Here is a 21,506-nt window from a genome sequence, read left to right on the forward strand (position 1 = left end):
ATGAAGTTAATAATATAATGATATGTTTATCATTAAGAGTTATCTATTTTCAACCTAATGGTATGTAAAGAGGAAAGTTTGTGGAGTTTCACCAAGTTCTTTGTGCAGATTATGAAATTCATTTGTGGGAAAAACCTACAGGATTGATTTGAAAGGAAAATAATACTTCTTTTTTTTTTTTTAATGCAGTGGTGTATAATGGAAAATGCCATTCTTGTAGTCAGGGAAATCGGACTATTAGTACAGTACAGAAATATTAATGAGATCTAGGGTTTTCAATGGAATGTCTGGGCAGCTTTTCCCTCAGAAAGTTAAAAGTCAAAAGTCAAATGAGGAATGCTTTAAAGTGAATGCTAAAGGGCTGAAATCCCAGTTGGTAATGAACGCATGCAGAAATAAGGGTAAGATGTAGGCAGGCAGTCTTCCAGTAAGGTAAACAATATAAACCTTCCAACAGACTTGAGGTGGCTGTCAAGTCTTTCTTCATGATTAATGAAGGTATTTTGTCAGAGGCGCGTTTCCTTTTTTCTACCACGCTTGAAGACACACGCACGCCACCTGCTCAAAGCCTCAGGGCGCCCCTACGCGCCTGTTGTGATTCCCTAGCCACGCCCCCTCAGCGCTCTCAGCGGGGATCCGCCCCTTCCGCCGCCCACTTCCTGGAAACTGCGCTCCATTGCACCGCCTTCTAGGAACGTGATTGGCTGCTGCGGCAACCGCTAACGGTTGTGGAGTTTAAACCTGTCCTCTGGCCGCGGCTGCGCGCCGAGCACCCGGAGCTGGGTGGTGGTGCCCCACGCTAAAAGCGGTAAGTCCGTGACCTGTGACATTGGTGTGGCGGTCCCCTGAATGACAGAATCTGTGCCTTTTTCGAGCTGGACCTCCCGGCTCTCTGTCGGCCTGGGTCTCTGGCCCTCCCTCCGGCTGGTTCTTTTCCCGGGGTCTCCTGGGTTTGAGCGCCCAGCTGGGCGGGAGGGTCGAGCCACCAACTCTTCGAGGGAAGGGGTTTCTGTCTTTGTGACTGCTCGATTTCCTGCTTCTGTAACGATTTCCAGCGCTCAATACAAACTGCAGAATGAGTGTTCGGGGTGCTGGCTGTAAAGGCTCGAGGGAGCGCGCTCATTTGGAGCAGAGAGGCTGGCAGAAGGGAAAGTGATGGAAGACTGGGGAGAACGCAGAACTTGAGCTGGGTCTCCTTGATGCACAGGTAGGATTTAGGTAGAAAATAGGAGTGATGATGTTTCTAGATGAAGGCTACAATTCAGGAGGATTGGATGTGAAGCAGAATATTTTGTATTTAGACACAACCGAGATGCGGACTGGCTAAGAGTTGATATTGTTGAGTGTTGACTATGTAGCAGGTTCCATACTAGGTACTGTACATACATGACGTCAGTGCCTGCAAGGAGATGCTCTTATTTTCTATAATTTTATGAATCTGGAAATTGGGACTTAAGAGATGTCGAAATCGCTGTGAAATGTTGGAACTGGGGCTCCAACAGAGTTCTAACCACTATCTGTAATGTCTTTGTGTCTAGATGGTAACTCACCCTGGAATGATACTCCAGTGGTCTGATTCTGACTTCTGTGGTGCCATTTGTTGAGGCCATTGATGCGGGAGGTTACAGTGTTAAGGAAGGCTCCATGATTTCTAGCATGAGCATTTGGATGGGTGATAGCTCTGTTTATTAATTTAGGAACAGTGTAAGAATCAGCTTATTGGGGAGGCAGTTCAGCTGTGTTTTCCTAATTAGTAAAATAAAATTTGATTTTCCCTACTGGAGTTTTTTAGAGATGGACTTGGTTTTTATGTTAGGTTCACTTTCAGGTAATGTGAGATACAGCAGTTTGTTTGGAGTTTCTGTGTTCTTGTGTTTTACTGTCAATGAATAGAGATGGATCTTTGATTTTAAAGTTTATTTGTGGTAAAACTTTTGGAAGCAGCATTGAACCTTAATGTTGAAAGGTTCCTAGTTCAACTTCTTCCCTATTGCAGAAATTCCTCCTAAAACTATTATCCTGTTATTTTATTAACATCTGCTGTCATCTGCTCAGTGCTTTGAAAGGAGACCCATTCCAATACTGGGCAAATTTTACTATTGGAAAGTTCTTCCATTCATCCATACTCATTTTTTCCACAAATGTTTACCCAGTAACTGTTATATGCCAGCAAGTTTGTCTTATCAAACAAAATTGATAAATATTTCATGACCCCACTATTCTTACATTTCAGTAAGAAAAAACATAATACATTAAATAAGAAAATTACTTAGTTTTTTGTTAGATATTGATAAGTCAATGGAGAAAAATAAAACAGAAAAGGGGAATGGGGACTGGTGTGCAATTTTAAGTAGTTTGAATGGGAAACCTTATTAAGAAAAGGGCATTTGAGCAGAGACTTAAAGGAAGTGAGCAACTCCTGTGGTTATTTGAAGGAAGAGTTGATACAAAGGAAAAAAGGAATGCATTGGTTCAGCACTGGAAGCATGTCGAAGTGGTCCATGTGGCAGGAACTTAGTGAAGAGGTAAGATGGGTACACAGATGGGGAGAAGTATCAAATTGTGTAGTACTTTGTAGACCATCACAAAGATTGAGTGACATGGAAGGCCACTGGAGGATTTTATAACATAGGAGTTATTTACACAAATTTACTAAGATTAACGATGTTTTTGTTTGTTGGATTAAGAATAGATAGTAAGGGAGAAGGTAGTAGGAGTGACACCATTTAGGAAACTGTAGGAAAGAGAATGGCATCTTGGATCAGAGTGGTAGAGTACAAATAGTGGTAAGTGACCCATGTAGATATATGTTTCAAAAGCATGATTGATGATAGAGTAGATGTGGATGTGAAAGAAAGAGAAGTTTCTGTCTTGAACAACTAGAAGGATGTAGTTACCATTAAATGTGATGAAGAGAACATGGTGGAACAGGTTTGGGGTGGGGGGAATTTGGGACATGTTAAATTTGAAATAATATTAGATATTTAAATAGGAGATGATGAGTAGACAGATGAATTAGTCAAGTTCAGGGAGAATGTAGATTGGGAATATAAATGTGGGAATCATCAGCATTAAGATTTAAAAGTCAGGACACTGATAGCCCCAGGGAAGATATGTAAATAGAGAAGAGATGAGACCCAAGAATTGACATCTGGGTAACTCCAATGGTAAAAGATTAAAGATATGAAGAATAACCAGCAGAAAAGACTGAGAAGTGATCAATAGGCAGGAGAAAACCCAGAAGAATGTACTGTTTTAGAAACCAACTAGAAGAAACTATATCAAAAGAAGGGAATGATCCAATTTAAATGCTCATAAATAAGTAAAATGAGAACTGGGCTTTGAACACTGTTATTTGATTTAACAACATGGTGATTTAGTAGACTTAGTGAACAGTTTCTACAAAGTAATATTGAAAAAATCATAATCATTGTAGTGTGCATCAACTAAGACTGGGAGAAGAATTAGATAGTACATATAGACCAGTATCAGTGTACCACTTGTGTTTTCTTAATGTTCCATTTCCATGCATTTGCAAATACCTTTCCTTCTTCCTGAAATTCCATTCCTAGTCTTGATGACTGATAAGTTTTTAGTTTTAAAGTTTTATTCATTCAACAAATATTTATTGTGTTCATAGCATTCACTAGGTATTGCTCTATCAGCTGGCAACCATATCTGAATAAAATATACTAAAATGCATGATCTCATGGAACTTAAATTCTAGTTGGGGAGGGCAGACAGTAAATTAAATTCTGAAGTATGTTAAATAGTGATTTAAATGCTCTGGAAAAAATTAAAAAAGTGTAAGAATAATCAGACGTGCTAGGGGAAAGAGCTAGAGTTTTAAATGACCTCACTGAGAAGGTGACATTTAAATCATACTTTAGAGACAAAGTGAATGAGGGAGGAACAACTTTTTAAGTAGAGGATATTTATTCTAAATAGAGAATAAACAATACAAAGGACCTGAGAATGAAGAGTGCCTCGTATATGTAAGGAACATTTGGATCTTGGTGACCAGTGTGACCTGACAGGAATGAACTACAGGGAGAGAAAGAAGAGTTCACATTAGATTGATGTGAAGAATGGAAGATGGCAGAGAGGCTTCTAGACCACTGTAAAGACTAGAACAGTGGGAATGATTGGAAAGTTTAGAATATATAAACTTATCTACTGTAGGGAGGGCAGTAGTTGAAGTCAGGAACCAAGAGGGTATTGCAAAAATTCAGGTGAGACAATATAGTGCCTTGGAGTACGTTGGAAATAGTAGACTAGTATGAGAAGGGGTTGGATTTTAAATATGTATTGAAGGTAAATTGGGGTGTGAGGGACAGTTTTGGCATGAGCAACCGAAAGAATGGAGTTGCCATTAACTGAAATGGGGAAGGCTATTGGGAGAGCAGTTTTGGCTAGGTTAAATTTGACACACGTATATTGGACAACCTATTTTGGTTTTTCAGTTGAACTGTGGAATAGTCAGTTGGCTGTCTGAGTCCAGGGAAGTTCAGGAAAGAGATCCAAGCTAAAGATATAAATTCAGAGTTTTGGCATCCAGGTGGTATTTTAAATCATGAGGACTGAAACTATGAAATAGTGCATGTGAAGTCCAGCAGAGAACCTATTGTATGACCTATAAAAGAGACTGTGAGGGAAAAGCTGTTTAGGTATGTGCGTGACCTGGAGGTGGGGTAGGGGGTAAGACCAGGAGTATGGTGTTCTAGAAGCCAAGGAAAAAAGTTTTAGGGTAAGACGGAATTAACCATATCAAAGTCATATAGATCCTGATAGATCAAGTTATATGAGGACTGAGAATTGACTATTAGATTTAGCAGTGCAGAGGCCATTAGAGATCTTGGCAAAAGCAGTTTTGGTGTAACAGAGTGAATAAATTACTGAAATAGGTTTTTGAGAGAATTGCAAACTGAGTATAGATAATTCTTTCAAAGATTTTTTTGCAGAGAACTGGAGTAATATTCTGAGGGTGAAGTGGAAACAGAGAGGGAAATAGTAGTACATTTAGATGTTGATGAGAATGATCCAGTGGAGATAGATGTAGAGAAGAGAATTGTTGGAGTTGTGTTTTTGAGAAGGTGGAAAGGCATGGGAGCCAGTGCATATATTCATATCTAAGTAAGGCCAACTTGGACCTGGATAGGAACACACACTATAGCTATAGGAGAGAAGACAAATGCTCAGATGTGGATGATAGGGGTAGGTAATTGTAATGAGAGTTTTGATAAAATTCTCTACATTACTTTAGTGTTCTCAGAGAAAATAAAGGTGAACCAGGATATGAGATTATCAGCTAATAAAGAGAAGTGACCCACAGAATGGTAAGTGCACAATAGCTATGAGGGGTACAGAGTAATAGAATCTAGTGATATTCTATTCAAGACTGGGAATTTTTAGTCAAGAAAGAGTATGAATGGTATCTGTAAGTATGAATGCGATGTGGCCTCTAAGAGGGAGATGGGACAAAAAGTAACCCTCATCTATTCTCTAGGGCTGCTGGAGAGTCTGCATCCTCAGGGGAGAGCCTGGTTCAAGAGGATGAAGGGAACATTTAGAGAAAATATTGAGGCTAGAGAGGTTTTGTTGATAATGAATTTTCAGCTGGAAAGACTTCAGGAGTTGGGACATAGTGAGAAATGGAGACCATATTCATTTCCTGTGGCTACTATCACAAATTACTGCAAACAAGATAGCTTAAAACAACAGAAACTTATTTTCTTAGAGTTCTGGAGGCTTAGTCCACACTCACTTTTTACTGAGCTGAAATCAGAATGTCTGCAGAGCTGCTCTTCTAAAGTTTCTAAGGAAGAATTCATTCCTTGTCTCTTTCACCTTCTGGTGGCTGCTGGCAGTCTACCGTTTGTGGCAGCATTGCTTCAATCTTTGCTCTCCTCTCTGAGGACAGTGTTTATGTCCTACCTGAATAATCTCTCCATTCCAGGATCTTCAATTTAATCAAATCTGCAAAGACTCTTTTTCCACATCAGGTTTAGAACTACGTATCTTTGGTGGGGGGCATTAAATGGAGATTAAGATTAAATGAGGGTTGTGGAGAGCTGGAGCAGGATTAGAATGAGAGAGATAGGGTGACCTGGGAGTTTTAGGGATTCTTGTAATCAACATAAGGAGCACAGTGAGAAATCCTTTGAACTCAAGGGAGATAGTAGTGGAGAATTTCTAAAAATCTGCAGGTGAATTTGGGAGGCTTGGGAAGGGAATGTAGGCCTGGGAGATTGATCTTGTCCGAGTACTTGACTCAATATCAACTGTACTTTCTCAGAGAAACTTTTTCCGATCCTTTTTCTCTGCCCAGGTAGAGTTAATCACTTCTACGTATTATGCATTAGAGACACAATTCTTATCATACTATAATTTTTTCTTTATCTTTCTATGTTTAATTAGACTTTAAGGTCTAATAGACCATAAATCTAATAGACAAGTTTAAATTTTCCTTCCTATTTCACTAATCCCCCTCTCCTTCCTCAAATTAGACATATGTCTTCTGTGCATCCATTAAACTTCTTGCATTGTATCGAAACAAGGTCTGATTCCACACTGGATTATTTATTTGTGAGAGCAGAGATCATAACCTTCCTCTGTCTTCAGTACCTAGTCTAGTGCCTGGCATACAGGTTTGAATGAAAAAAATAGTCATTTACTTTTTAGTATTCTACTTTAAATTACTTTTTATTGCATTCATACTTTCAGATTTTATGCATTGAATTTGCAAATACTTATGTATGAAGGGCATATATTTTGAGTCATGAATTTTACTTTCTAGAATGTGATTATGTTACCCTTTTTCTGTGGTGTTGGTGGATTATTTTATTGAAGTATCTTGATTTGTTTGGGGAGATTTATTCCTTTTACTTTTATTAATCAATACTATAATTAATTACCCCCCCAACCCCTCACCTTTTCTTTTCCTTTCACTTCAGTGATGGAGTACCCAATGATGGAAGCTGATTCAATTACCTCAGGAATTAAGAGACTTGTGAAAGACAAAAGAATTTCAAAGACTAAATTGAATGTTTCTCTTGCTTCAAAAATCAAAACAAAAATAATCAGTAAGTACCATTTTTTAAAAAATATACTCACACCTTTACTTTTCTTGGAATATTTATATATTTGCTATCTTATTTCACCAAGTATAGAAAATTATGCTAGGTGTGGTGGCATACACCTGTAATCCAAGCTACTCAGGCAGGAGGATCACAAATTTGAGGCCGCCTGAACAACTTAGTGAGATACTATCTCAAAGAAAGAAAATTGCTGAAGTGACTATTTTGTTAGTTGATATTTCCCCCAATTTGATCCTTCCTCTGTCCATCAACTCCTATTAATTGAGTTGTGATTTATTCTTAGTGGTGACAGCTGAATTTTCAACAGCAAGGCTTTGGTGACCCAAGGCAGCTATCGCTTATGCTACAAAGAAAATACCAAAGTGACTTTTCTGGAAAAGAGCTAAAAAAGTAACAGATTGTTACATTTTGGGAATGGGATTTCATGAATTCTGGAGTTAAGGTGTTGGGGGGTGGGGCAGAGAAAGAGATAAGGAAACTCCCAATATAAATTCTCACTAATTGTACAAATTATTTCAATAGATTTATATCTATTTTAGTTGGAAAGGAGGATTTATCCTTTATAGTTACATTTCCTGCTGATATAGCTCCTGTGAAGGATAATCGTGTCTTATGAAACAAAAACATCCTAAGTATCTTTAAATCATGACATTGTTCCACCTAGGTCTCTAGGCCCATCTTGTGTGTTAGCCCACCTCCTTTAGTGGCTGTTTCCACTATAGTGTTCTCTTTGGCAGGACCTGTTGTTCACCCCCTATTATGAGGGATATGCTTGAGGAGTGCAACAGTAAATGTTATTACCTTTAGTTTATGGAAATTCTGAACTGTTCTAGTCTTTTTCCACTGGCTATGCCAAGGAGATCAATCTCAAACTACTTTGTCTATGCGAAAGATAAAGTCATTTTTTGGACCCTGTTTTTTAGATGCTCAAACTTTCTCTGAATATCCCAAAATATTACATTTTATAAAACTTATTTTACATAAACTATTCTTTTATCCAATGAACTATTTTATTGCCATTTGATAACATGTAAATCCAAATTATTAAAATATAATTATGCTTCAAGTATACAAAGGGAACACATTATATTCAAGTTGAGTTAAACCAAAGAATGCACACTGAAATTTCTTTGCTACCAACAGAATAACATTTCAGTAGTGATTTAAATCATCTTTGAATAGTATATTTAAAGAGAACAGGTCAGGTTTAGATTGCAGTCCATGCCTAGAAATAAGAGGTAGGATCTTTTGGATGTTAGTATGAGATCCCACCATTTAGATGATCTGTCCAAAATTATAGTAAGGAAGCCCCTTTCTACTCAAGGGTTTTTTGGTACGAGGGATTGAACTCAAGGGTGCTTAACCACTGTGTCACATCCCCATCATCCCCCTCTCCCTGCCTTATTTTGGTACCGGGATCTTGCTAGGTTGCTTAGGGCCTTGCTAAGTTTCTGAGACTGACCTCAAACTTGGGAGTCTCCTGCATCAACCTCCCAAGTTGCTGGGATTACAGGAATGCACTACCTTTCCCAACTTCTACTTGAGGTTTGAAAAATGGACTTTGGGAATATAAAGCTATTTTATTCAGTTCTGGAACTACAGAAACTGACTTTAAATGTTTCACAGATTGACTATTCTAATTCCTATGGGACATCGCCAGTTAGAGGGATCAGCTTTTCTGTTTTACCTTCTAGTCAAAGGTAGGAAAGAAAGTAGGACAATAAGTATCAAGAGTTCATTTTTATAACTGATCTAACGATCTAGGAAACTGCGTGTGTATTACTGTCCTCCTCTTATTCTTAACTTCATTTATACACATTTTACTCTCCTTGTGACTTTTCTTCATCTTCTATCTAGCTTTTATTTCTTCAGCTTCAAACTCTGGGTACAGTTTTTTTCACAATGACATCTGTATTGCTATTTTTTTCTAACCTTCAGTTCAAACTTATAAACTGAAATGCATTTTGTTTGAAAAGTTTTACTAAGGAATATAAAAAGTTCTTAAAGTAAAAGTTTAATAGTAACTATTAAAAAATCTTTTTACAGATAATTCAAGTATTTTTAAGATTTCTCTAAAGCACAATAATAGAGCATTAGCTCAGGCTCTTAGTAGAGAAAAAGAGAATTCTAGAAGAATTACAACTGAAAAGATGCTTTTGCAAAAAGAAGTGGAGAAACTGAATTTTGAGAATGCATTTCTTCGCCTAAAGCTAAATAACTTGGTATGAAAGCTATATTGTTTTTGAATTCTAATGTGTAACTAGAATATTTTAACTGCATTATTATAGAAACTCCAAAAATTTTTTTGAAGTCTCTGATGTTGCAAAGAATTATTGAAGGTCAATATGCTGTATATGTTAAAGGATCAACATGGGTTATAAAATAAGTAACTTCAATCTAATTCTAAATGTATGCTTATGTCCTCTGTAAACCAATATAATATTGTGATGCACATTTGATTGCTTATCATAAGCAAAGCTTGGTACTTGAGGACATTATAAAAAGATGAGCTTAATTCCTCCAGGGAAACAAAATAAGGATCCTCCTGGGCTGTTTGTATTTTCCTTTAATTGTAGCATTACCCTGGCCACAAACCAAATAGAGTGAAGGTTGTAATTGTTGTTTTTCTTCCAACTTCCAAATCTGTCCATAGGCAAGGCAGTGAGAGCCAGTGATTAGCTAGGCTGCAACTATAGATCTAAATCTAAAATGAGTAGAAATTAATTTAAAATGGAGAAATGACCTACAATATTTGAAGGTTCAATTCCTATGGCTAACCAACCATGTTTACTTGCTATGTGGTATATATTATAAGAAGATAGAAAAATGTTTGTAGGAAAATTTATAATTGATATCTCAAAAGCATTCAAAATGTGTAAATGTGTCTGTGTATATATGACTATTTGGACTATTTGGTGTGGTACCTTTTTAGCTCAATGTGATCTTAATAGAAAACAATTGAATTTTCTCACACTGATGTTCAAAAATGTATGGTATTATGATAAACTCCAAAGCTTAACTGATTAAAAAAAATTCTTTATTTTACATATACAGAATAAGAAGCTTATAGAAATAGAATCACTCATGAACAATAACTTAATAACTGCAATTGAAATGAGCAGTCTTTCTGAGGTAAGTGAATTTGTGTGTGGATAATGTCATTTTTTAGCATTGTTGAGGATAATTGAGAATAGTTAAATACCATCAAGGTTAGAGAGTCATATTTTAAACTTTGTACAAAAAATGATAATATCCATTTTTAACTGGCTGACAGCATATTATTTCGTGTAATTGGTTATTGAAATTATTACATAAAATTTAGATATCTATTAAAAGTAATAGGATTACATAGCTCATTGAAATACAATGGCCCTTAAACAGACTCAGAAATAAAAACTTAATTGGAAGGTAAGCATTTCAAATTAGGAAGAATTTGTATTATTTTAAAATAAAAGATGGAAACAATTTGAAAAACTATTTGGGGGGGAATAGAGGCAGATTCTATTTTATAGCATTCTTCAAAATGAATTCTAGTTGGATTTAAATGTAAATAAGGGAATCATTAAAATTGAGAAGAAAATGCAAGTGAATTCAAGTTAGGTGGAAGAAACTGTTCTATACCTAAGAAGTGCTCTACCACTGAGCTACATTCCCAGTCAGGCTTTTTTTTTTTTTTTTTTTTTGAGACAGGGTCTTGCTATTTTGCCTAGGATAGCCTGGAATTTTTGATCCTTCTGCCTCACTCAGCCTCCCAAGCAGCTAGAATTATAGATATGTACCCCGATACCTGGGTGTAGCATAGCAGAGTTTTGTGAGAGTGTTGTTCATACTGTTTTCAGTTTCTCTTGCACCACCCTGTTGGGTTTTCACCACTGTAACACTAATACTGCTCTTCTGAAAATCACCATTCATGTCAATGTTGCAAATCTCCATGGATAAGCTTTGGTCTTCATATTGACCTTCTTATAACTTTTAGAAGACCACACACAGCTATGTCTCATTCCAACTCTCTGGCTATTATTTTTCAGCCTGTTTGCTGGTTCCTGTTTATTTTCCTGACTTGATTCATCAATTTCATGGTTTTATTTACTACCGTGTACTGATAACTTCTGAATTTGCGGCTCCAATCTGGCTATCTCCTCTGAACTCCACATGATACCTATCCAGCTACCTGCTTGACCCCTATTTGGCCATTGAAAGGCATCTCAAATTTTACTTTTGCCACCAAACTTGTCTCTTTGAGGTCTTCATCTGAAGTATTTTCCTATCTTTTGCTCCATCTCTGATCCTTGAGCCAATCCTTTTAGCTTTGCCCTCGTGATCAGTCCAGAATTCTACCACTTTTCACAACTTTATTTCACCACCCATGGCCACACTACCATCATCTTTTACCTGAGTATTGTAATGGCATCCCAACTTGCTTCTGTTCTCGCATTTCTGCATCTTCTCAAAATAGAAGTCACAGTGATCCTGTTAAATATTAGTCTGCCTAAAACCCTCCAGTGACTTCATCTCATCTCTTGCCCAACTTGATCTGAAAACTGAAACTGTAGTTGATAGGCTTATCTCATTAACTCCCATCCCTTCCATCACTCTAGCCTCTTCAGTCTACACACCTCCTCCCACTCCCTCAAGCCCAAGTGAGCTGCCACTGGGAGCACCCACCTCTGCTTGTTCTTCCTTTCTTGCTTCCCTAGTTCCGTTTTTCTCCTTGTCCACTTTTTACACTATATAAATATAATTTTACCCATTAATTTTGTTTATTGTTCATTCCACCAGAATGTAAGCTTCTCCATTGCAAGGATTTCTGTGTATGTGCTGGAATAATGTCTAGAACATAATAGAAGCAATTAATTTGTTGAGTAGTGTTTTCCCATTGAGAATGAGGCTTTGTGTGGGTTTAATTTGTTTTGAGGCAGGATCTCACTAAGTTGCCCAGGGATTCACTATGTTGAACTCCTGGGCTTCAGCAATTCTCCTGCCTCAGCCTCCTAAGGAGCTAGTACTATGAATATGTGCCACTGTACGCAGTTCTTTTTTTTTTTTTTTTCCATAAAGCAAGGTACATTATCATGCAATTCTTCATTATTGAGCTTTTTAATAAAAATAATGCTAAATAATGTAAACAAACACAACTTTTTAGTATGATGACCATATGATGTTTCTTCTTAGGTTTCAATATGATTACTTATTTTGTAGTTTTCCTAATCTTATAGTTCTGTGATAAACTTAAATGATTTATTATTCTTTTAAATCTTGCTACTGTGTTATTTTTGCCAGTGAGATCTCTTTGTCTTTTCTCCATACGGGCTTTAGGCATTGATAAAAATGTCATATATACTAAGCTCATAAAAAGAAGTTCTTCTTTTCCTATTCTTGAGAGAAGTGATAGAAGGTTTGGTAGAATTCTTTTTGTGAAACCATCTGAACCTGGGACTTTTTTGATAGGAGTGTTTAGCTCTTTTCCGACTTTATTTTTTTCTGTAGATATTGATCTGCTTAGGAAAATTTCTTCCTTCTGTGGTCAGTTTTATTTAATTATGTTTCCTAGAAAAATTATCTATTTTATCCAGTGCTTTAAATCGATTTGCATAGAGTTGGCCAAAGTAGTACGTCGTTTTTTTAAATTTTGACTATTATTTTTTCTCAATAGATCTTTTATTTTTTTCACTATGCTAGATAGCTGCAGTTTTTCTTTTGTTCTTTTAAAAGCATCGTCCTTTTAATTTAATTTTGAGTTCTATCTTGGTGTTTCAAACCTACTAGTTTCCATTTTATCTTTAGTTTTTCTTCTACTTTTCTGTGGTTTGTTTTATGTTAATTTTCTAACTTTCCTAATGCTTATTTCATTAACTCCAGGTAATGTGTCATTCTCTTACTGCTTTCAGAATTTTTTTCATTGTCTTTAGTTTTGAAAATTTTGACTTTGATGTGTTTTGGTACAAATTTCTTTGGGTTTATCCTTTTAGGGGTTTACTCAGTATCTTGGATTTGTAGGTTGATGTCTTTGCCAAGCTTCAGACATTTTTAGCCACTATTTCTCCAGGTATTTTTTCCACTCCTGCCCTCTTTCTTTTCTCCTGGACTCTGATAATGTGAAGGTTATATCTTTTGTGAAAGTTCTACAAATCCCTGACTCTATTAATTATTTTTCATTCTTTTTTCTGTCTTGTACTATTTAGGTGATTTGTATTGTTCTGTCTTCACGTTCACTGAATTTTTTTCTTCTCTGTCCTTTCTGTTTTTGCTTTTGAGCTCTTTAAATTTTTATTTTAGTTTATCTTATTTTGGTTGTTGTATTTTTTAGTTCTGAATTTCTGTTTGATTTTGTGCAAATTTTGTTTGCTGATACTTTCTGTTTCTTTGCGAGTCTCTTCATTTGTTTTAAGCAGTTAATAATTCTTTGTTGAAGCATTTTTTGATGGTTGCTTTAAAATCCTTGTCAGATATTTCTAATATTTGTTATCTCTGCGTTGGTGTCTGCAGTTAGTCTTTTTCTTATGCATATTTAGATCTTCCTGATTCTGGGTACATGAGTGATTTTCTATTGTATCTTAGACATTTTAGTTGTCTTATAAAACTCATATTTTCTTTAAGTCTTTTAAGAAACCTCTTCTGACCTCATGCTGATGGTTAAGGGGAGGTACTGCCTACTGACCAATGTTTAGTCTCCCCAAGCAGCTTCTATTAATTATATCTGTGGGTGAAAGCATGGTTGTGTGTTGCCTAATTTTCTCGTCTTTTTAAAAATTATTTAATAAGCATTTATTTCAGAAAGTTTAGAAAGTATAACTATTCAAAAATATAGAAGGTTAAAATAACCTAGATTTGAATTTTAATTATGTATGATAGATCCACTGTATTATACATTATATTAATAATAATAATGCATTATGATATATGTATATTATATAATATGTAGACATGCTATATGTATGTAAGTGTAAAAATCTTGTATACATAAATATATTTATTCCTTTGCATAGAAAAATATTTAAAAGGTTACTTACAAAATTATTGGGTGATATGATTAAGGATGAACAATTTTAATCTTATCATATTATTTTCATTCAGCTATTGAAGACTAATGCAAAAATCGCCCTGTCTACTCATGTCCTAATATAATTTTGCTAATTTAATGACAAACATAATTTTATGAGACTAGAAATTTAACTTTTAATTTCTTTGTTCTCTTTCAAAAATAGTTCCATCAAAATTCTTTTCTTCTGCCAGCAAGTAAGAAGAAACGGATTAGTAAACAGTGCAAATTCATGCGTCTTCCATTTGCAAGGTAATTGCTTCAAAATTTAGCTAAATATTGACTTGCAAACTTCTACCTTAGAAGAAGGCAGATTGAACCTTGAATGTTTTTTATTTGGTTTGATTTCTTAAAATATAGAAAAGAATTAAAAATAAATAATGAAATTTATTTTTAACATTGTACCAGTAAAAGAAATTAGACATTCTCAAAGAATTCAGTTTTAAACTTTCAAATAATATTCAACTTTGTCATAGACCCTCGAGAAGAAAGAGGTTCTAGTGAACTCTTAGTTATGTGGGCTTGAATTGCACTAGCTCAGAGCACAGAGGTTTTATATAACACAACCTGTGTTTTCATTGTACAATGTTCATTTGTCAACCTGTAATTGACTACTAATGTGGGAATGAGAATGGTTTGTGTACAGGCTGTATCTTTAGGACTCCAAGAGAAACTTAGCCCTAAGTCAGTAATCAAGTTCATTGGACTAGTATCCTGCAACTTTTAATTTATTTTCTTTCTTTTGACTTCTGTTTTTGTTGTTGTTGTTGTTTTGCTGGGGAACTCTAATAACTGTTTCTATGTTTATCATCTTGCATACTACCCCAAGCTTTATCATTAACTTTCATCTTTTCTATTTTCCTCCTGTCTAGAATTCTTATTCCTTGATTAATTTGATTATAAGTCAAAAATCATCTTATTTCAATCAATCCTGTCAAATTAAAATACAGTCATTGAGACCAAGAGAAGTTAAATGACTTAATGAACTAATAACATTGACTGAAATCCTCCTATTGTTTCTTACCAAAAATGTTCTTTCTGTTATACAATTTATAGGTTTAATGCTTTTGAACAAATAAATGCACTTATATATTGAAACATCAATTTATCATAGTAAAAAAATTTTCATATTGTCTCATGTTTTGTATTTATTCTAATTTGTTTCATTGATTTGCCTGTTAGGTATGCTATTACCACTTTATGTCAGTACATTTTAATTACTGTAGTTTTAAAATAGTAAAATATGTTGTCTTGTAAAGCTTTAGTTCTTTTTCAAAAATATGTTAACTGTCATCCATATATTGTTTCATGTATACATGTGAATCAAATGTCAACTTGCTCTCCAAAAAATTTCATTTTTTTTTTCAGTGAATTTTTGTTTGAAATATAATATACACATTAGAACTTGGCAAATTTCACAATAACATTGTGTGAACCATACCTAGACCAAGAAATAGAGTATTATCTCAGATACTGCACCCTTGTGCTCATTTCCAATACCCACCCACATAAAGATTAAATAATACCTTGTCAGACTTAAAAATTTTAAATGAATTTGTCCATTTCTTTCATTTAAAGTATCAAATTATTGCCATAAAGTTGTTCATAAGAGTATCAGGTTATGTTAATATGTGTAGGATATATAATGATATTCTCTTTTTTCTTTCTAAATAATTTCATAAAATAAAAATTTCTCATTTCATTTTCATTTGCCTTTAAGGGTTCCATTAACTTCAAATGATGATGATGATGACGATGATAAAGAGAAAATGCAGAGTGACAACAAAATTATATCAAAGGCATCACCTGATAATCTTTCTTCAGTATCAACAGGACAAAATTTATCAACTCAGTATAATTTGGATGTGTCTTTTCATAAAGAAAATAATCAGAATGTATATAGTTTAGATCATTCAGAAGATAGTTCTTCTACTGTTGATATATTTCCCAAAGGTGAGATTGTTTTAAAAATTCATTTTGATCATAGTTACATGCATCAAATTTTCTTTTTGATATGTAGGTAGTTAATAAGTTAGAGCTCTTAATGTTATAGATGCTAACTTCTACCATTGAAAACTAGTATTTAAAAGTAAATATGTTGACAAATGTCAGATCCATAATTGCCTTTTATTGTTACTCTAGAAGCAGTATTTAAAAATAAGCTGACCTAAGATTTTCTTGGTACCTTAGCCTGTGATTTGAAAGAATCCATTTCTTTTTTTTTTTTTTTTTTTCGATAAGTGTTTCCCTCTCCTTTTCACAGATATGAAAATTGGGAGCCTAAGTGGATGTTACAGTGACTTTTAAAGATCAATTACCCATTAGTGGGAAACCAAACACTTAAGCCCGTGTAATGACTGAGTGACAAACGATGACACGAACATTTTATTTACATGATATTCCTAAATGATAATCCTGTGGTATATCTGTGGCACTTACATATTTGTCATAGATTTTTGGATTGGCATATAGAATCATAACTATATATTAAACTCAGAACTTAGAACTGTTTCTCCCTTCTGACAATTTATACATAGCCTAATAACTTTTTTATAGTAATCCTTTTCAGAGTTATCACTGTTATTTGGGTTCAGTCATTGGCCTCCTTCCCCTTAGAAATCATTTGTTAATGACTCCACTCTACTATTGGGACTGAGGAAATGTGAATTCTCAGTAGTATATATTTTCCCATAGGTATACTTGTAAAATTTTAGTTATTGAATAATCTGATCATTTCTAGTTTGTTTTTATCAACATAGATTCTTGGGGTTCTCTTTTTTTTTTTTTTTTTTTGTACTAAGGATTGAATTCAGGGGCTCAACACTGAGCCATATCCCCAGCCCTATTTTGTATTTTATTTAGAGAGGATCTCACTGAGTTGTGTAGTGTCTTGATTTTGCTGAGGCTGGCTTTGAACTCAAGATCTTCCTGCATCAGCCTCCTGAGCCACTGGGATTACAGGCATGTACCACCGTGCCTGGCTAGCATAGATTCTTAATAATATAAGGATCTGAAAAGAATATATTGTCAGAAATCTTCTTTGTGAAATGATTTAATTTCTAATTTGTTTAAAGTAACTTACTACCTATTGCTGAATTTTATTTTTCTTTATTTATAGAAAGCCATTCCCATTCAGACCAACATTCTAAGAGTTCACTAGTGAGTGAGATGAGAAATACCCCATCTATTAGCCACATAAAGGAGAAACCATCTGCTACTAATGTGAATGAAAGGAAGAAGCATGGGTCATCTTGGGAGACTTCTGCAGACACTCCCTGTGTGACAGATTTAGATCAGCAACAGATTTTAAGTCCAGAACTAAAATGGAATAATGAGATAAATGATCATACTAATGAAAAAAATATTACAATACAAAGAAATAGACAGTGCCTTCCTGACATATCTTCTGAGTCTGCTGGCAAACCTGATGCAGAATGCATGAGTCCATTTCAGGTTAATGATGACTTTGAGTTGCAGAAAACTGTGTATGATGCTGACATGGATTTAACTGCTAGTGATGTAAGCAAAATTGTTACAGTGTCAAGAGGCACTAAAAATAAAAATAATCAAAAACCAAATGATTGTGAAAGGAAAACTTTGAGAAAAGTAAAAGATTCAAGCTCTGAAAAAAAGACAGAAAGAGCAAAGAAAAAATGCAAAAAGAGTTCAGATGTGGATGTTGAGGAAAAGGTAAAAAACAGACCAGAAAGAAGATCTGTTGTCCTCGATGGCAAAAGGGATTCAGAAGATCCGAATTTTATTCACAATACTGAACAGCTGACACAGGCAAACATACTGAAGAAAATAACCCTTCAGAATAGCTTTGATCAAGATGACGGACAAAGTACACACTATAATAAAAAGAAGAAAGGAGTGCATGTAACAAATGAGCAGCAGGAAACTTACCCTTTCTCCCAAAGTTCACATAAATTCCTACAGGACAGCAAATTGGATATGTGTCAAAATTCTCTAACTTGTAATAAAAGTAAAACTTCTACACAGACATTTGTAATGCACAAGTTAGAAAACGATAACTTATTCCCAGACCAAAAGGATAAAGAAACCATTTCTGAAAACCTAGAAGTTGTAAATGAATTTCCAAGAGCTGATCTTTCCTCCAAAGATAATCAAAATTTTTGTGACTATGAGACCCAGAACATGTTGAATTTGAAAAAATATGTCACTGATGTGGAACTTGCTCAGCAAAATGAATCAAAAATAAATAAGAAGCTTAGGCCCAAAGTAAATAGGAAAACTGAAATAATTTCTGAAGTGAACCAAATATATGAGGTTAATAATAAAGATGTTCATGTCCCAGAAAAAGATGACTTTTTTTCCCAAACTCAAGTGGTTAAAGAGACTTTTTCTGGAAAACTAGAGGTTTCAAAAGAGTTTCAAATACCTGCTCTTTTCATGAAAGGTAATGGAAATATACTTGATTGTGAGACCCAAAATATATTGGGTTTGCAAAAACAGATCACCAGTGTGTACCCTGTTCAACAAAATGAGTCAAAAGTTAATAAAAAGCTTAGGCCGAAAATAAACCGAAGGACAGAAATAATTTCTGAAGTGAATCATTTTGAAAATGATGAAAGTGTGCATTGCTCAGAAAAAAGTAATCCTTTCTTCCTACAAAAGGGTAGAGAAATCATCCCTGGAAACCTAAAAGATTCAGACGAGTTTCAAACACCTGTTCCAAAGAGTGGAAAGCTATGTGAGTATGAGACTCAAAATGTTTCTGGGATGAGAAGGCATATCCACGACATGCAGCTTGCTTGTCAGAATGATTCAAAAGTACACAAGAAGCTTAGACAAAAGGCACATCGAAAGACAGAAATAATGTCTGATGTCAACCAATTATGTGAGGATGATGACAAAGGTATGCATGACCTAGGAAAAGATAACTTTGTTTCTTTAACCCCAAAGCATAGAGAAACCGTTTCTGAAAACCTACAAGTTGCAAATGAATTTCCAGCAACTGATTTTCCCACCAAAGATAATGGAAATTTATGTGACTATGAGATACACAATGTTTTAGATTTGGAAAATCATGTTGCTCATATGCATCTTGTTCAACAAAATGAATTGAAAATAAATAAGAAGCTTAAGCAGAAAATAAATAGGAAGACTGAAATAATTTCTGAAGTGAACCAGGTATATGAGGCTCATGATAAGGATATGCATGACCAAAAATGCTGTACAGAAGATCTTGATTTGGAAACAAACAAATCTGAACAAAGACTTGAATGCAAAGGCATTATCAGTGGATATTATATGGAAATCAACAGTAATGAAAAGGAAAATTGCGATGCAATTCCAGATCCTTATAAACTTGTTAACAAACATAAGAAAAAATCAGGCAAGGCAAAGAACTTTTTGACAAGAGATATGAACAAATCTATTTGTCAGTTAACAGATTCTTCACTGTCTAGTTTAAAATATATTACTAATGAAGCAGATTCTGATCCTGGAAACCATCTTGAGCTACCTAAGAATCACAGGAAAAGCACTGTAACTCTGAATACAAAAAGAGATGTCCCTTTTGTGGAAGTGATAAAAGAAGGAAAGTGCCAGGTCAAAACAGTAAATAAAATGACATCCAAATCAAAGAAAAGGAAGACCCTAGTAGAGCCTTCACCAGAGACCAGTGGAATAATGGAGATAATACCTGACGTTGATCACAGAAAATTATTTGACTCCAAACAAGCTAATAAAGAAAACTACTTGGAAAATCAGGATATTGTCAAAATTAAGCCAGACTCTTACACAAATGTGTTTAGACCTTTAGCTCAGATATATTCACCTAATATACAAGATTCTTCCTTAGACAATGTTCATCAGAGTTCATTACCTTTGAGTATTTCTTCCAGTAAAAACCTGATAATAAAAGAAAATTTTGCCTTGGAGAATTTATCCATCTTTCAAGTAAGTGATGATGTGCATGAGAAGATGAAAGAAGTCAACCAGAAAATAGGAAAATCAGGAATAGGTAGGTCAATACTTGGAGTGATCAAGTTGTAGAAGTGTTATGTTTTTGTTTTTCACTTAGCAGTAAAATATTTTATGTTATAACTGGTATTTTTAATGGAATTTTAAAACAGTATATAATTGTATAGCATACTTTGAGAGGATAACAGTGTTGTCATGATACTTGCAACCTAAAATGCTGATTTGGTCTTTACCACAAAGTTGTCTAATAATAAATATCTTTAGGCAGAAAATTTCCTTTTTCATGTGTTTGAAGGAAATTGAGTATTTTAAATGTATATAAAAAGGAATTGCATTGGTTTTATTTTGCCCAAGACAAATTTCTTAAGGGCGGGACTCTCCATTCAGCAGCATGTATGTAATGTGATCCAAGAGTTATTCTAGGTGCTGTAGAGGACCGAAGAGTAAGACCATCACCCTTTCCTTTAGAATATATGTAGGTGAAAGTAAACACAGTGATGAAATGTGGTAAATCTTTTACTAAAAGCAAATAAATTATGTTAAAGGGTTAATTTCAATTAGAGGAATCTGTAAAGATATCATTAATTAAGTAGCATAGGTAAGATTTTTACTGTTAGTGTTTTTACTTTTCCCCTAGTTTTATTCAGATAATATTCATGCAGTGTTAAAAATTATTTTTAAAAAATTGGAGGTAGAAAACCAGGAAAAAAGTTAACCAGAAAAATGGCAGCCAAGCCAGGCATGGTGGCGCACACCTGTAATGTTAGCGGTTTGACCCTGTCTCAAAATAAAAAATAAAAAAACTAAAAGAGGATGTGGTTCTGTGGTTAAGTGCCCCTGGGTTTAATCATTGGTACAAAAAATAAAATAGAATAAAAATGGCAGTCAAAATTTTGCCATATGCTTGCAGACTTGAATCTACAGATTTTAGAATATATATTTGAAACCATACTATATTTGACATTATTTTTCCCACTTTTTTCATTAACATTGAATCCTAAGGATGTTCCTTTGTTATTAGGACTTTGTAACATTTTGTAACATTAGACATTCCCATATCAATTGAATTTTTTCTACTGGGAAGCTAACATTTCAGAACTTGTATGTAGAATACTAGGATTTTGATATGGTTAAGGATGTTCCAGGTAAAAGGCACCTGAAGGAAAAGAAGTACAAAACCTAGAGTTGTAAGATATATTAAAAGACTGGGGAGCTACCTCTCATCCCTCTGTTGCTCATAGGGCCTTTCACAGAGTGAGCAGTTAGTGACGTCTGTCTTGAATGAATATGAGTAAGTTTGTGTGATTCTGTGAAGAGTTGAATCATGAAGAATTTTTGTATGTGATTTTTTCTTTTTTTTTTTTTTTTTTTTTTTTTTTTTTTCTTTTTGGTACCAGGGATTGAATCCAAGAGCACCACAT

The 21,506-nt window shown here is 34.6% G+C and overlaps 1 protein-coding gene across 1 annotated transcript in view; it reads left to right on the plus strand.

Moving 5' to 3' along the window:
* The first annotated feature begins 731 nt into the window (after positions 1-731).
* The window catches only part of SGO2 (shugoshin 2), a 30,740-nt gene continuing 9,965 nt past the window's right edge, over positions 732-21,506 (plus strand). Inside the window, exons 1-7 of the mRNA XM_079135544.1 lie at positions 732-808; positions 6,954-7,082; positions 9,144-9,319; positions 10,152-10,229; positions 14,303-14,388; positions 15,857-16,089; positions 17,255-20,125. Coding sequence (XP_078991670.1) covers positions 6,956-7,082; positions 9,144-9,319; positions 10,152-10,229; positions 14,303-14,388; positions 15,857-16,089; positions 17,255-20,125 — 3,571 coding nt within the window. The 5' untranslated portion in view covers positions 732-808; positions 6,954-6,955. The remainder of the gene's footprint in view (positions 809-6,953; positions 7,083-9,143; positions 9,320-10,151; positions 10,230-14,302; positions 14,389-15,856; positions 16,090-17,254; positions 20,126-21,506) is intronic.

The sequence above is a fragment of the Sciurus vulgaris genome, assembly GCF_902686455.1.
Source record: "Sciurus vulgaris genome assembly, chromosome: 3".
NCBI classification, from domain to species: domain Eukaryota; kingdom Metazoa; phylum Chordata; class Mammalia; order Rodentia; family Sciuridae; genus Sciurus; species Sciurus vulgaris.